We start from the raw sequence: 15,325 nt of genomic DNA, 5'->3' as shown, positions 1-15,325 counted from the left end.
CAACATTTACTCCTGTCTGTCCCCAGCCCAGAAGAATAAAGGAAGATGATGTCTTACACCATGATATCATAGATTACAATTCATACCTACAACAGAAAGGTCATCCTGGCTGCAATTTGAAGGATGTGCTATTTGAAAAGGAGTGTGAGCAATCCTGGTAATGTATAAATCTGCTATATTGCTTGCTTTTCTAAGTACTTTATAAGTATCAACTCACTTAGCATAACAATCCAACAAGGATAGTACTGTTACTACTCTGTTTTTAAAAGTCAGGAAACTGACATACCGTGCATAAGTCTCTGAAGATTATACTAATAGTAAGTAGCAGAGCTGAGATTTGAACCCAGGATTCCTGGTTCCAGATTCAATACTCTTAACCAACCGGTTATGCTGCCCTTCACAATGATGGTAGAAGGACATTCAGTGATTGCTTTTGGCTCCCAGCTATTTGTTGCCTGCTCTTCAAACCTGGTGCTGGGCCCTTTAAAATCTTTTTCCCTTGGCAGCTAGTGCAATGTGATGCTTTGTCAGTACAGGGTGCTACAGATAGTGGTAGACACAGGGCTCTCCTTCTGCTCTGGGGAGCTCCTCTTAAGAAGACTCCTGCAGCAGCTTCTTGGGTATCTGGCTCTGGCAGTTCACATGGCTTCTCCCACACCCAGATCCGGAAGCATATGGTGGTGGTCAGTAGCACTTCGCAGCCAGCAGCTTCTCCCGTGCCTTCCCCCAGCAAATGGAGCAGTGCCTCCATCTCTCTGTGACAGCTAGAGATATCTAGCTATCTATCTAGCACCCTAGAGGGCATATTTCTAGAACATTCTGTCAACATGGCATCTCAGAGACTTCTCTGCATCCAGGGGGGCCACAGCCATGTCGTTTCCAAGGTCCATACTTCAGCTGGGGATGGAGTGGGGGCGGGAGGGGGGTCTCTTCCTTGGGGGCTCTATCTCAGCCCTTTGGTGGTGGCTATGCCTTAGATCTGCTATTTCCATATTCTTTATAGGAGATTACTTCTTATTAACTAATTCATTATTTCGACCCACATTAAACTTAGTAATTCTTTATACTAAATGCCTTATATTCAAATGACTGTGTGCTTTCTGTCTTCTGATTGGCCCCTGACTGATACATCCAAAAACAGGCTGCCTAAGCAATCAGGACAGACAGTGACATAGGTATGCATTAGGTCAGCAGCTCTAGGATGGAGAAGAGAGTCCCAAATTACAATATATATCTCAGGTAAAGCAAACTCTAACTCAGAACTGTACAGGGAAGAAGACTCTGTAAAATGAGGTTCTTGACTTCTTTTGCAAAGCACAGAACTGAGAAAAGGGTGGTAGTGAGGCCAAGTTGACCACACATAGGTGATCATGTCATCTTGGTCTATGTTAAGCTAGAGGAGCCTATGGGACATCTAGGTGACCACATCCAGAAGAAGTTTAGAAATGTATAGCAGGAAAAGGTAAAAGAACAATGGCTGGAAGGGAACCTCCAGAAAACCTTAGATTCCTCATGTCTTGGAACTGTTTCCTGCAACAGATACAGCAGGTGATCTACACACAAAAGATGCTCCATAAACGTCATCTCCTGCATTTAGAAGCCACTTCACAGAACCTGTCAAATGGCTCTTGGCCTCAGGATGGTATCTTTCTTTAGAGGATTTTCAAATAATAATAATAAAAATAATAAGGAAGCCACAGTTGGGCCTCACCTCTGAATACGGCAGACTAGCTGGTATCAGACTAACTCTCCTGCTGAGAGTAGCTTAAAAGCCTGTGGTTGCTTTTTCCTTAAGTCTGTCTGAATATATCAGAGAGCTACGAAGGCAGTGAGGACTTGAGGGGCCAAGATCCTGGAGAGAAATGAAGTCCAGAGAGATGAAATGGACATCAAGGTCTTCTCACCTACTCCAGGCACTTGTCAACTCCTAAAGAGTCTAGAAGGCTGAAAAAGTGGGCAGAGCTTCCAGCAGACTCACAGCTTAGAGGCTGGGGGCTCACCCTGGAGGAAAAGGATTGGCTGTTAAAAGCTTTTATAAAATAGGTTTCTAGTTAAAGTTCCTGAAGAGCGAGGACCTGAAAATCAATGCTAACCAGAGACAGACTAAATCTCACTAGGACTAAAACCCACAGTCAAACTATTTCAACTTTACCTTTCTCAGAAGCAAAAATAAATCCTTTCTGAAGGAATATCCAGGGTCTTGTACATTTCTTCAACCCTTCATTTTTTTTAAGAGTGTAGCATTCAATCAAAAATTACCAGGAATACTAGAAGATAAGATCAGCTAAGCAAAAGCAAAAGGAACATATTTACAGAAGAACCAGATATTGGAATTAGCAGATGTGGACTACTGAAGAAAAAAAATTTTTAATATTGAAAAAAAAAATATTGAAGAAAATAGATGATAGGATGGAAAATTATATCTGAGAACTGTAAACTATTTTAAAAATCAATTAAAAACTACAGGACTGAATATTACAATAGCTGAAATTAAGAACTCAATTGAAAGGACTTCCCTGGTGGTCCAGTGGTTGAGACTCTTCATTTCCAGTGCAGGGGCTGCAGGTTTGATCCAAGGTCTGGGAACTAAGATCCCCACACGCTGCATGATGTGGCCAAGAAAACAACAACAAAATCAAGCAAACAAACAAAAAAACAAATGAGAGTAAAAGTAATAGAGTGAAGATAAGTAGGTAAAAAAAAATTTATACTAACTCTTGAAGAACCAAAAGAACAGAAAGCACAGAGTCTTAGAGATACAGTGATAAGACTTTAACACACGTATCCTTAGAGTCCCAGAAGGAGACAAGAAAAAAAAGGTAGAAGCTATGATGAAAAATACTATGTCCCAAATTTCAAGATGTGCTCTGAACCCAACAGGATAAATATAAAGAAATCTATACCTAGGCAGATCAAAATACAATTGCTGAAACCCAAAGCGGAGAGAAAACTTTAAGAACAGCACAGAACTGACAACCAGTGAAAGCCAATGACATCTTCCAAAGGCTGGGGGCAGAGGGAGAGGGGGAAGCTGTAGTATTTTGGAATTCTTGACTTACCAAAAATTTCTTTCAAAAATAAAAACACAACAGAGACCTCTCCGCAAACCAAAACTCATTCTGTCCACCAGAAGATCTGTACTGGAAGGAAAATACTAAAGGTACTTTTAAATAGAGTTAACACTATTCTACAGAAAAATTCCAAAGATAGTTTCTGGAGAAGGTGAATGAACCTAGATTAATGTGTGGAAATGCAGGAAGGGACAAAGAGTAACAACAAAGTAACAAATGACGAATAACAAAAAGTAAAGATGTGGATAAACCTAATGAACACCAACTATATGAAACATTAATGATGATGCCTGTTGTAGTTTACAATACAGCAAGAATTAAAACTCATTATAAGGAGAGCACCACAGGCAGAAAAGGTGAGAGAGTTCTAAACTCTTTGGATTGTCCAGAAAGTGGTAGAAGGATTCTCTTGTAATAGACTTGAGTAAGTCAAGAATGTATGTTGTAATTTAGGGTAACCACTAAGGGAAAAGAATACATACCTCACAAGCTAATAATACACAAATCACAAAACCTTAATGCAAATGAAGGCAGAAGAGTACAGAAAAAAAGAACACAGAAAGGGAGAACCAATGGAAAGTAAATAGTAAGATGGAATATTTAAGCTCAAATCTACTTAACATATCAGGAAACACACTAGACATAGCATAGTAAATATTCTAGTTAAAAAACAAAGACTGAATTTTTTTAATCCCATATGTTTACAAGAGGGGTATCTTAAATATAGAGATACAGGTAAGCTGAGAGTAAAATTACGAAGAGATATACTATATAATCACTAATCAAAAGAAAGCTAATGTATCAGACAAAGTAGATTTTCAAGGCAAAAATCTAGTAGAGATAAGGAGGGACATTTCATAAGGTAAAAGGGTCAAATCAGGCAGTTTTAATGATTCTAAATTTGTATGCATGGAATAACAACAAAATTTGTCAGAAGTGAATTAAAATACATGTTCACACAAAAACCTGTACACAATCGCTCATAGCAGCATTATTCGTAATAGGCAAAAAGTAGGTTCATTACCCCAAATGATGAATGGTATAGAAATGTGGTGTATAAAAGAAATGGAATATTAGTCAGTCGTTAAAAAGGAGTAAAGTACTTATACATGCTACAATGTGGATGAATCTTGAAAATATTATGTTTCGTGAAAAAACTGTCAGACCTAAAAAGCCACAAACTGCATGATTCCCTTTATATGAAATGCCCAGAACTGGAAAATCCATAGAGAGAAAGTAGATCAGTGATTGTCAAGTGCTGGGGAGAAGGCATAGAGGGTGACTGAATGGGTAGGGGGCTTTTTTTGGTGGGGAGAGAAGAGGTGATGAAAATGTTCTAGAATTAACCAGTGGTAATGTTTGTGTAATCTTGTGAATATATGAAAAACAACTGAATTTTAGTCTTTAAAATGGTGAATTTTATGGCATATTAATTACACCAATACTTTATATTAAACAAGAATTAAAACAAGAAAACTTGTCAAAAGTAAAAGGAGAAACAGAAAATCTACAATCGTAGTTGGAAATTTTCCTCTCTTGATAGAACCAACCAACCAAAATCAGTAAGGATATAGATTTGAATAACGTAAGTAAAATCTTACCAAATAGACACAGGTAGAAAACAGCATGTAGCAGCTAAAGAAAACACAGCATTGGATGATGGAGCCCTTACCATGGACCACACTATGAACCAGACCTTGTGCTTTACATACATCACCTCAATTCATCTCCCTGTCATCACACACTCCCTTAACAGATGAGGAGGAACAGAGGGTGAGCATCTGGTCCAAAATCTCCAACCAGCTTGTTCTTAAAACCCCACTTGGCTTCTTCCGGTACTGAATTTTAGAGAGATCAGACTGGAATCTTTATTCACGTAAGTACACCTCATGGTGCTGGGGTAAACGAGCTCCGATGCAGAATGAATAAACAGGAACTGTTAATGAACTACATCATCCACAAAAACATACCTGGGGCACCTACAGCACACAAGACATAGTGAGAGATAAAAAATAATGACAGCCACAATTTATTGAGATTTTACTCAAGTTTGCAACTCACAGTTGTAAGCACTTTACAGTATTTTTCCTATCATTTAATCTTCACAATCAGTTGCCAGGTAGGCACACTTATCCCCACTCCACCCTTGAGGACTGAGACTCAAGGATGAGAGGCACCTCCCTTAGAGTGGCAGTCCTTGGATTTGAATACATGTGGCTCTGGAATCCAAGCCCTCCGCTCCCGCTTCACAACACAGCACCATCTTCATTCACACCATACTTATCATTAACACAGAGCCTTGAAACAGCCCACACATTCTTTTATGGAATCTCATCTTCACAGCAACCTTGTAAGGTCTAGGCAAGACAGAGATCACAGAACTTTCTAAAAGAAGAAATGAGGCATGAATGTGGGCATACCTGAATGGCCCATCTGCCCGGTGAGACCATCAGAAAATCTACAGAGAGGGAAAGGCAGGAAAGAACACATCGAGGGCCCTTTAAGGTGAAACTGCTGTTTTTTATTCTCTATTATTATACTTACCAGGGCTTTGTGGTTGGATGATAAACGTGGGCTTCTACTGATCACATTCACAGCCTACACTTCCTCTGTGGCAGGTGGAAGAAGGCAGTGGTCACTTTTATGAATAAATCTCATTAAGCAAAGCAGGCCACAGCACTGGCCGAAGAGAAATGCTTAAAACAGCCATTTCTGAGAGCTCGTCTGTGCTCATGCTCTCTCTTCTCTGGCCCAGAGAAAATGAACAGTCAGATTCATCTCTTACATGGCAAGTCAGCCACGTAATTAGATTTCACGTTCACTAGAGTCATTTATAGAGTGAACTGACATTCAGAGAGGTTAACCTAGCCAAGGTCATACTGCTAAGAAAAGGCAGATCTAGGATGAGAATCCAGGTCTTCTGCAACCCCATCCAAATGATTATCAAGTCTGGGGCACCTCATCTGTGAGGGGCTATAGAACCTTTCTACCTGTAGACAAAGGCATAACAGACAGAAAGTCCAAGGGCAAGAATGGAACAGAAAACGCTGGAACTTTCCAGATATTTGACTTTGAAAGGGCCAATTTAAAAAAAAGAAAAAACCCAAGCTACCCATTATACAGATGCGTAAAATGAGGACCAGCCAAAAATTACAAAGCTTAAAGTGGCAGTTCAAGACCAGAACCCCAGTCTGTGCCAACTCTACTCATCATTCAACTGAGTACAGAGAGTGTTTTGCAAAAGCTGCTATCGAGATGACTAGCACTCTATCCACAGGATTTTTTTTTTTCCTTAGCAGGTCTAGGTCCTACACAAAAAGTGTAAGTCTTTGTCCTTGAGGGGTTTATGATCTAGCTAGAAAAACAAGCCTGTGCACAGGAAAACAGAATCAATAACATAAAACGGCAGTAAAGGCAGCAGCTACATCGAGAATTCAAAGGAGGGAATTCCCAGATGGCGCAGTGGTTGAATCTGGAACTTTCACAGCAGAGGCCCGGGTTTAGTCCCTGGGCAGGGAACCATCCAGCATGCCATATGACACAGCCAAAACGCAAAATAATAGTAATTTTTTAAAAAGAGAGAGAGTGAATTTAAGGGAGGCAGAGTCAGGAATTCCCTGGAGGTCCAGTGGTTAGGACCCGGTGCTTTCACTGCCAAGGGCCTGGTTTCAAGCCCTGGTCAGGGAACTAAGATATGCAAGTCATGTGATGTGGCCAAAAAACCAAGGTAAGATGATCTGGATTAATAGATCAAAGAGGTAACTTTAAAAAATAAAAAAACAGAAGTGGCAGAGAAGTTGCAAGGCTTTCTGAAGGAGGGGTAAGGACAGCTAGGCTTTAAAGCATGCAAGAAGGAGGGGCAACATGGGGGAGGGGACTAAGAGGTACGGACTCCCATGTATAAAATAAATAAGCTACAAAGATATGCTGTACAACACAGGAAATACAGCCAATATTTCATAATAACTATAAATGGAGCATAACCTTTAAAAATGAGGAATCACTACATTGTACACCTGAAACTTACACAGTATATCTTACATCAACTATACCTCAATTTTAAAAAATCTTTTTTTAGAAAAAGCATGCATAGGAATCCAACAGATGCAAAAGAATAGCTATGTCAGTTCAGGAAATGGTTTCAACCTATGGAGGATTTTTATGGGCAATGAAGCCAAAATTGCAGATGATGGCCAGGTCTTCGGCACTGGGGAGCCTTTAAATGCCAGGCTAGGGTCTTTAGATTTGGGCCCAGGGAACAATGGGTCTTCGTATTTTTTCAGAAGCAGAGCACCTGGCAGCCTCTGAGCTCTTCATGGAATTCCACGAGGGACAGATTTCGCCTCACTGCAGAACAGCATTAGTGTTAGGGAAGGACTGCCATTCTCCATCTGCGGTATGAAACCACACCCACAGGCATGCGTGCCTTGGAACAAAGTAAGTCCTCTGATCAGACGGGATCAGTCTCTTCCAAATCTTCTCATTAGTAGTTACATACTGTTCGTTCCTTCCTCCTTCCTTCTGTCTCCTGAAGGCCTGCGTGCTAGCAGACACGCCCAAGTGACATCGTTTTTCAGAAAATGTAGGGCAAGAACAACTTAAAAGTGGGGAACATTCTGAGAATTCACTTCTTTGCTTCAGATTGGGAAGGGGGCATCTTATAATTTAAGGGGCTCAAGGCAATGGGCAATGCCACACGGAGCAGAGTCCTCCCCGAGCCTCCATCTGACACGAAGCAGGTAAGGACTGGAGCATCGCCTGAGACCAAGCTTTGGGCCCACTTTCAGCCCCGTCTGGTCATCTTCACATTTTAGGGGCTCACCAGACAATGAAAGGATGGGCGAGGGGCCCTTTCCACTCATGCCAACATTTCTAAGCAGCACACAAAGTAGCTGAGAGTGGGACCATCGGCTTCTGCAAAGGCCAGGGGTCAGCACGGGCTGTCGACAAGCCATTTTGGTGCAGGGTCCTGGAGTGAACACCGGATCCCCAGTGCTGATTGACTGACAGCCTCAGGGCACCCCAGGTGCTGCTCTCCTCACCTAGGCCTCGCCGTCAGCCACCCTGGGGCTCCGAGGCCTCCCTGACTTCTCACCTTCAGTCCTGGAGGAAGAGGAGTACCTTCGTTCTGAGGTCACCTGGTCAGGAATGGGCAGCACCCTGTGCCCAGGATGTAGGCTTCTATGAGCTGGCAGGGGCATGGAATCCTTGGAGAGTCCGTGTGTCGTGTCCCCAGTGCCTGGGGAAGCTGAGAGGTCACCAGGAGCCGGATGTAGTAGCCACCAAACACTGCCAGCAGCTGCTGGGCCATTTCCTGGAAGAGGGAGGGAAGCAGCGTGAGGGCCACAGAGAAGTATCTAAAGAGTGAGGAGAAAGCCAAGTGGTCCTCGGCTTTGATACTGGTGCAGCAGTGATACTCACTAAGAAGAACCCAGCCAGGCCCTCAGCCGGGGTTCTTGCAAGATCCCTGAACGGGTCTGGAACTCCAGCTCTCAAGCTCTCTGGGGCTACTGCAGTCTCAATGTCCTCATCTCCAAGGTGGGTAACCTAACTGCTAATAGGCGATAATATGCACAAAAAAGCCTCCCCAGTGGCTCAGACGGTAAAGCGTCTGCCTGCAATGTGGGAGACCTGGGTACAATCCCTGGATCGGGAAGATCCCCTGGAGAAGGAAATGGCAACCCACTCCAGTACTCTTGCCTAGAAAATCCCATGGACGGAGGAGCCTGGCAGGCTATAGTCCATGGGGTTGCAAAGAGTCGGACGCGACTGAGCAGCTTCACTTTCACTTTCATGCACAAAAAAGCTAGGGAGCACTAGAGAAATTACCATTAGCTTATACCAGCCAACTGCACACAGAGACACACTGTCTCTTTCTCTCTCTTCTTCCAGTTTCAAGTGATTTTGTAAAGTCCATGAGGTCAAGGTAATGCACCCGAAGAGAAGCACCAGTAAACAGAGGCAGTGTTGGGAAAATATCCCTATGACGGCAGATTCTCTAATTTACAAAGTAACACTTGCTGTATTACTTCAGACTAGTACTCCTATATTAAAAGTGCTTATCAAGGCTACCAGATCACGCCTCTCTCCTCTATGCTGTGTGAGCCCCGTAGGGAAAATAAAGGATGCTCTGATCCAGGGACAGTGGGGTTTAGGGCCTGACTCAGTTGGATATTTAGGGGTGAAAAAAGCTGAGCCTAAGAGTGTAAGGGGACAGTCCCTGTCCCTCTGAGAACCTGCCTTCACTTCCCGCCCTCATGCATGTGAGAGGAGCAGGTTTCTCTCCAATAAACTACAATGCATCATCTCACCCTGTTCACATATTTGTTTCTGTTTGCTTGATTGCTGGCTGAGGCCAAAGACCTCTTCAAGCAGAGGTGTGTGTACAAAGGATCTGACACAAGACAAACACGCTATGATTCCATTTAAAAGAGGCACCTACAGCAATAAATTCAGGAAGCCCAGGTGGCTCAGTGGTAAAGAATCCACCTGCTGATGCAGGAGACCCAGGTTCAGTCCCTGAGTCAGGAAGATCCCTTGGAGAAGGAAATGACAATCCACTCCAGTATTCTTGCCTAGAAAATCCCATAGACAGAGGAGCCTGGTGGGCTACAGTCCATGGGGTCGCAAAGAGTTGGATAAGACTGAGTGACTGAGCACGTGTGTGTGTGTGGTGTTAGTCACTCAGTCCTGTCTGACCCTACGGACTATAGCCCATCAGGCTCCACTGTCCATGGAATTCTCCAGGCAAGAATACTGGAGTGAATTGCCATGTCCTTCTCCAGGGGATCTTCCTGACCCAGGGACTGAACCCAGGTCTCCTGCACTGCAGACAGATTTTTTACCATTGAGCATGCACACAGGGCAAAAAATTATAGAGACAGAAAGTAGAATGGTGGTTCCCAGTGGCTGGGGAAGGTAAGAGAGTTTGTATTTAACAGGTATGTGGTTTCAATGATGAACAGTGAAGACAAAAAGGTTTTGGAGGAGGATATAGTGACAGCTGCACAAAAAGGTGAATGTACTTAAATGCCCCTGAATCGTACACTTAAAAAGAGTTACGATGCAAAGTTTAATCGTAGGTACAGTTTATTGCAGTGGAAAAAATTTTAAGTAAAAAAAAAAAGAATTGGAAAAATTGTGTTTACTGCATACTCTTATTAACACATTTGGTCTCCAAAGTTCCATCCACCTGTCTGGCAGCTGGGATTCCAGGGAAGGCGCTCTAGCTCCTTACGTGTAGCACAGCTTAGGTGGTAGAGGACCCAACAGAACTTTGGAGCAGGAGGAAATGGGATTCAACAGAGATGCACGTAAGATTTCAATATCCAGCTGCAATTTAAGGAGATACATTGATGACAGACTGGTTGATAAACAGATTTTAAAATGACCCAAATATTTATCAACATGTTCATGTTTAGGTAGGCTTACCATCTATCAACACACAACTACACATCCCATGGAACTACACACAAAAAAATACCAAGATTATTTTTTAAATGGGGGGGGGTACCTAATAAGTATTTTATATTTAAATTTTATATTTATTTTCCTCTTTCAGAAATCTTTCACCTGCAGCCAGTCTGAAGGTAATGCAGTAAGGTGTGGGTTAAACCCAGGCTGTTTATGTCGGTATAGTTAGGGATCAAGAATAGGCTTTTGAATTAAAAGGGCCAAGTGGGAATATCAGCTCAGACACCCTAGGACAGACCGGGAACAAGTCACTTCACCTTGCTGAGCCATTTCCTCAGCAGCAAAAGACAGAAAATTGAAGCATCTTTCTGGTTGTGCTGGAGTGAGGATTAAAGGAACTTATGGAAAGACAGCCCAGTGTGCAGTACTCAATAAATGCCATCAATATCACTATCATTATCATTATTCAAAAAGCAGAAACTAGCTCTGCAGGATCAGTGTTTCCTTAGAGTTATCCTTTGTGCTAGAAAAAAGTTGAAAACATCAAACAGCCTACCGCTTACTAACTCAGATTGAGCTTTGCACCCATTTACTTTAAAATTGATTAACATAAGCAAAGAAACTCAACAAGAAAATTTGCCTCCTGAAAATCATAGGCTGGTTTCCACCCTGGATTCTGCCATATTCTCCCTTGTTATGTGACCTTGGGTGAGTCAGCTGACACCCTGGAAGTTTATTTCACCCAACAGGAAAAAAGGGAAAATAATCCATATTTCAGAGGAAATGCTAAAGAATTTTATGCATAACAAAAATCTATAAAAATGTAAGAGGTCATTATAACTATTCATCTGCCTTTCACACACACTGGGTTCCTCCTGAAATATGACAGTCTGGCCCAGGCTGAGACTTGGGCATCGATTGTATTTTCCATCACTACGTTGTAAGGGCAGCTACTTTAAAAACATGTGCACACGCACTGAGACTTGATATTCATGACAGGAAATTGTATTACTATTGGTTTGAATGAATTTGAAAAAAACCATTTAAAAGACCCATCATAGTTAATAGGCTATTTCACATAAACCCAGACATGCATGCACAAGAAAGAATGTGACCTTATATTTTCAGCTCTTTGAAGAGATTAATATATTTATCATTATCTCTTATAATGGTCCTATTTGCAGGCTCCCCACTCCCCATCCAAGCAAAAGGAAAAGTCTGGACTGGGCTAGACTTTTCGTCTCCAAATCTATTGGCAAAAAACCAAATGCAAGTGTTCTCCTGTATCACACCCTGCCAAAGATCACCCCTTGCTGCATGTCATCCAAACCGTCTGTCTTCATGGTAAGAAGAGGGTTCCACAAGCTGCAGAGCACATTACCAGACTTCTGGTCTACCAGCTCTTAGCCATGCCAAACAGCTTAGCTAACGACCCAAAACAACTTTGGAGCAGGAGGAAATGGAATTCAACAGAGATGCACATAAGATTTCAATATCCAACTGCAATTTAAGGAGATAGATAGATTGATGATAGATTGGTTGATAAACAGATTTTAAAATGACCCAAATATTTATCAACATGCTCATGTTGAGGTAGACTTACCATCCATCAACACACAACTACTCATCCCATGGAACTATACCAAAAAATACCAAAAAATTTTTTAAATGGGGATGGGGGTACCCAGTAAGTATTTTATATTTAAAAATTTATATTTATATTCCTCTAAGCTATCTTTTAAACTGCTGCGGTGAGGAAAAAAATATTAAAAAACTAGTAGGCTGGAAGAGGTGTATGGTCCCCACCAAGTCAGTAAAGGCACGTCCCCAGGAATCTACAGTAGAACTTGAGAGCCATGCACGACTCTAGGCAAACACCCGGTGAAGGAGGGAGGCCCTGACTGGCCCAGGCGCCTGTTACCTCCGGCTCAGTCTCAGGAACAAGCTGGCGAAGTTCAGTCTGCATGAGCGGCTTCTCCGTGGAACCCGGACGGTCGGGCAGGAGAGGCGCTTCCTCCAGCAGGTTCTCCGGCCCCTCGTCGGCTGTGGGGCTCACTCCAGTCTCCATGACAACACACAGCTGGCTCAATCTGCTTCTCAGCAAGGACTGCAAAGGAAACAGAGGGGCTCGGTGGTGTCCTCAGTTGGGTGGATGTAGGAGGCTGGGTGGCTAGCCAAGCATCAGACCCAGAGGATGGATGGACCGTCTACAGATTCAGATGCTGACCCTGGAGACCATGGAGCTAAGCCACATTGAGGAGATCAGATAATTCCTGCAAAAATACAGTCAGAAGCACTTTTCCTTCCACACTCTCATCCGTTCCTCAGAGTGTGCCTGGGCCATGGGAATCTTGACAGATATTTGCAGATGAGCAAACTTGAGCTCAAAGGCCTTCTCCCAAGCCACACAGGGACTAACTTAGCCGGATGGGGGCTAAGCCACAATCCTGACTTCAAGACCAACTATAGCACTTTCAGGGCCCAGGAAATGGATCCCATGAAAGAAGCACAGGGCTCAAGGACGGGAGGGCTGGGCTCCAAATCCAGCATTTCCAGCTGGCTTCAGGCCTTCTTAGAGCTTCAGTTTCTGCTTCTGTGTATGTGAAGCAAAATCTCCCTGTCCTTCCTCAAAACACTGAAGATTCTGAACAAGGGAAAGTCACCTAAATATATGGTATTTTCCTCTGCCAGAATCTTTGCCGTTGTTGTTGTGATAAATGAAATCTATTGTTTTTTATTACTATTATTATAATTAACATAAATGTTCACTATAAGAAATGTGGCAAATGCAACTAGTTAAAAGGGAAGAGAAAAACAGCCATAATTCCCTAGGCAAAAACAGCCATGATTCCACAGAGGTATTCTTCCTTCCAAGTAACTTTTCCTTAGACATTTACCCAACACCAAGATAATGCAATCTATACAACTGAGCCTCCTGGTTTATTTTCTTGTTTTGTTTTTCACTTAAGGTATCTTACCTCTTGGCTCATCTTCATCTCTTGAATGTGATCGGACAAAAACTGCACACAGGCCTCCACGTCGAAATAGACAAACCAGAGCTGGGGAGAGAAGCAGTCATGACCACATAGGACAAAGCCCGCTGGACCTCGAACTCTCCATCCCCAAGACGGGCCTCACTCCCTGCCTCCTCCCCAGAGGCCTGCCCTTCTGGGGAAGACCAGACTCGCCCTGGTCTCAGACGGGAGCCATTCCGCTGTCTCTTAGAGTTCCCCTACGTGGCCGATCCCCTTTGGATGACTGGCAGACAAATGGCTTTGTGTGCAAATTCAGAAAATGTCAAACCCGGTCCCGAATGGCTGAAGTCCCATCTCTCTCAAGTCGCTGAACATCCCAGATAAACTCTGGACCATCCTGGACATCACATATCCACCTGGGATGAATACATGTATGTACCCTCTCTATCCGCAGCGGCTGGGATGCCCTTCTGTCTGGAACCTGAGAATCGAACGAGCGAAACCCTTCAGAGCTGTCACCTCTACTGTCCGTGGCCAGGTCAGAGGTAATCAACTTGGGGGCTCTGGGGGTAGGAGTGGTTAAGAAGTCTGCCTGCACCTCGCCATCACCTCCCCTTCCACCTCCACCTCCACAGTCCTCAAGGGCCGGGTTAAACTCAGCCAGGAGGAAATCCTCCATGTTCACACATTACAACCCAAGTTCTGCAAGAAACCAGTGGCGCCTGTCTCACATCCCTGTCCACAGACCCGCTTCTCTGGATCCCATGCCTCCCTCTTCCCGGTGAGACATCTCTCCCACTACCGCCTCCCCAAGGGAATATTCGGATTTCTTTTGTACTTTTTATCATGAACATATACACACAGAAGAAGAGCAGATGAAGTCACTAACTTCCAGTTACCCATCATCTCGGTCCAGTGATTATCTCTTCATGCTACTCTTGTTCCATCTCTACCCCCACCCATTATTCACCCTGGACCCCTCCATGCCCCACACCTCCCCCAAAAAGTCCAAGATATTATATCACCTCATCTCAAGATGCTACTTTGCAATTGAAGGAACCTAGTTTTTTAAAAGATGTGTCCACTCCTTAGTCATCCAGCCAGCCAGCCATACATTCAACTAACACTTGCCAAGTCCTCTGTACCAAGTGATAAAAGAGGATTTAGAGATAAACGAGGCTGAAAGGACCCCCAGATTCAAGAAGCTCCTGATCTACACCATCACGCTTGACCTACCCGTAGTCTGGTGATCAAGTTCACCCTTGGTGTCAAGCAAGATCCCTTTACATCCTTCACCATCTCGGGTGTGCTCCATAAACTCAGGATCTGCCTATGTCTGTTCTCTGCCGTAGCCTCAGTACCTAGAACGGTGCCTGGCACATAGTGGGCTCTCAGTAAATATTTGTGGGATGTACAGGTCACGTGCCCAATGAGCTTCCTACCGGAGACCACCCATACCCCCACCTCAGGCTCCTACTGGGTGAGATGCAGGCATGATGCTGACTGAGGCAGAGCCCAGCCAGGATCAGGAGCCCTGAGCCTCATCCAGCCCGCCTGTGTCCCAGACCCGCTGCGTGACCTCCTTCTGGTGGCTTCAGATCTCACATTTCCCTGGGGCCAGGAAACAACCACGCTGAGGGGACACGGCCTTCAGGGTCTGACCTGCCTCTCCAGGGACCTCATCTGGGCACTGAGGCCTTGAAACAGGGGAGGCGCCATCTCTCTGCTGAATCAGCACTGAAGGCGGAATGTGGCTTGGCTTCCTTCACGCCGTCCTTCCAGCCCTGCCTCGTGGAGGCTCTAGGTCGCCGCTGCCCGCCCAGAGAGGAGTCTCCAGAAGGACGCACAGGAGCAGGAAGGCAAGAA

At 44.0% G+C, this 15,325-nt stretch overlaps 1 protein-coding gene and 1 long non-coding RNA gene across 23 annotated transcripts in view; one reads left to right on the top strand and one right to left on the bottom strand.

Annotated features, from left to right (window-relative positions):
- Window positions 1–15,325, bottom strand: part of TMEM268 (transmembrane protein 268) — a 358,336-nt gene that overhangs the window by 326,988 nt on the left and 16,023 nt on the right. For 12 of the 22 annotated variants that reach the window (XR_014078411.1, XR_014078399.1, XR_014078398.1 and 9 more), the window contains exons 7-9: window positions 13,463–13,543; window positions 12,406–12,591; window positions 8,167–8,385 (exon numbers count right to left, since the gene is read on the bottom strand). Coding sequence is in view for 18 of the 22 variants with exons in the window: in XM_081575323.1 (XP_081431449.1) it covers window positions 8,206–8,385; window positions 12,406–12,591; window positions 13,463–13,543 (447 nt within the window). In the remaining 4 variants the exon portion in view is untranslated. Of the gene's footprint in view, window positions 1–5,084; window positions 8,386–10,142; window positions 10,404–12,405; window positions 12,592–13,462; window positions 13,544–15,325 lie in introns of those variants that run through there. The other 10 variants (XM_081575228.1, XM_081575202.1, XM_081575219.1 and 7 more) reach the window with 3 other exon arrangements.
- Window positions 27–10,934, top strand: LOC145540707 (uncharacterized). The gene is made up of 3 exons (XR_014078514.1): window positions 27–157; window positions 7,355–8,609; window positions 10,633–10,934. It is a non-coding gene; the product is annotated as an uncharacterized LOC145540707 (long non-coding RNA).

The sequence above is a fragment of the Giraffa tippelskirchi genome, chromosome 1 (assembly GCF_054371585.1).
Source record: "Giraffa tippelskirchi isolate mGirTip1 chromosome 1, T2T-mGirTip1v1.2.pri, whole genome shotgun sequence".
Classification (NCBI taxonomy): Eukaryota; Metazoa; Chordata; class Mammalia; order Artiodactyla; family Giraffidae; genus Giraffa; species Giraffa tippelskirchi.
The sequence above is the reverse complement of the archived record's forward strand: the minus strand, read 5'-3'. Positions and strand labels throughout refer to the sequence as shown.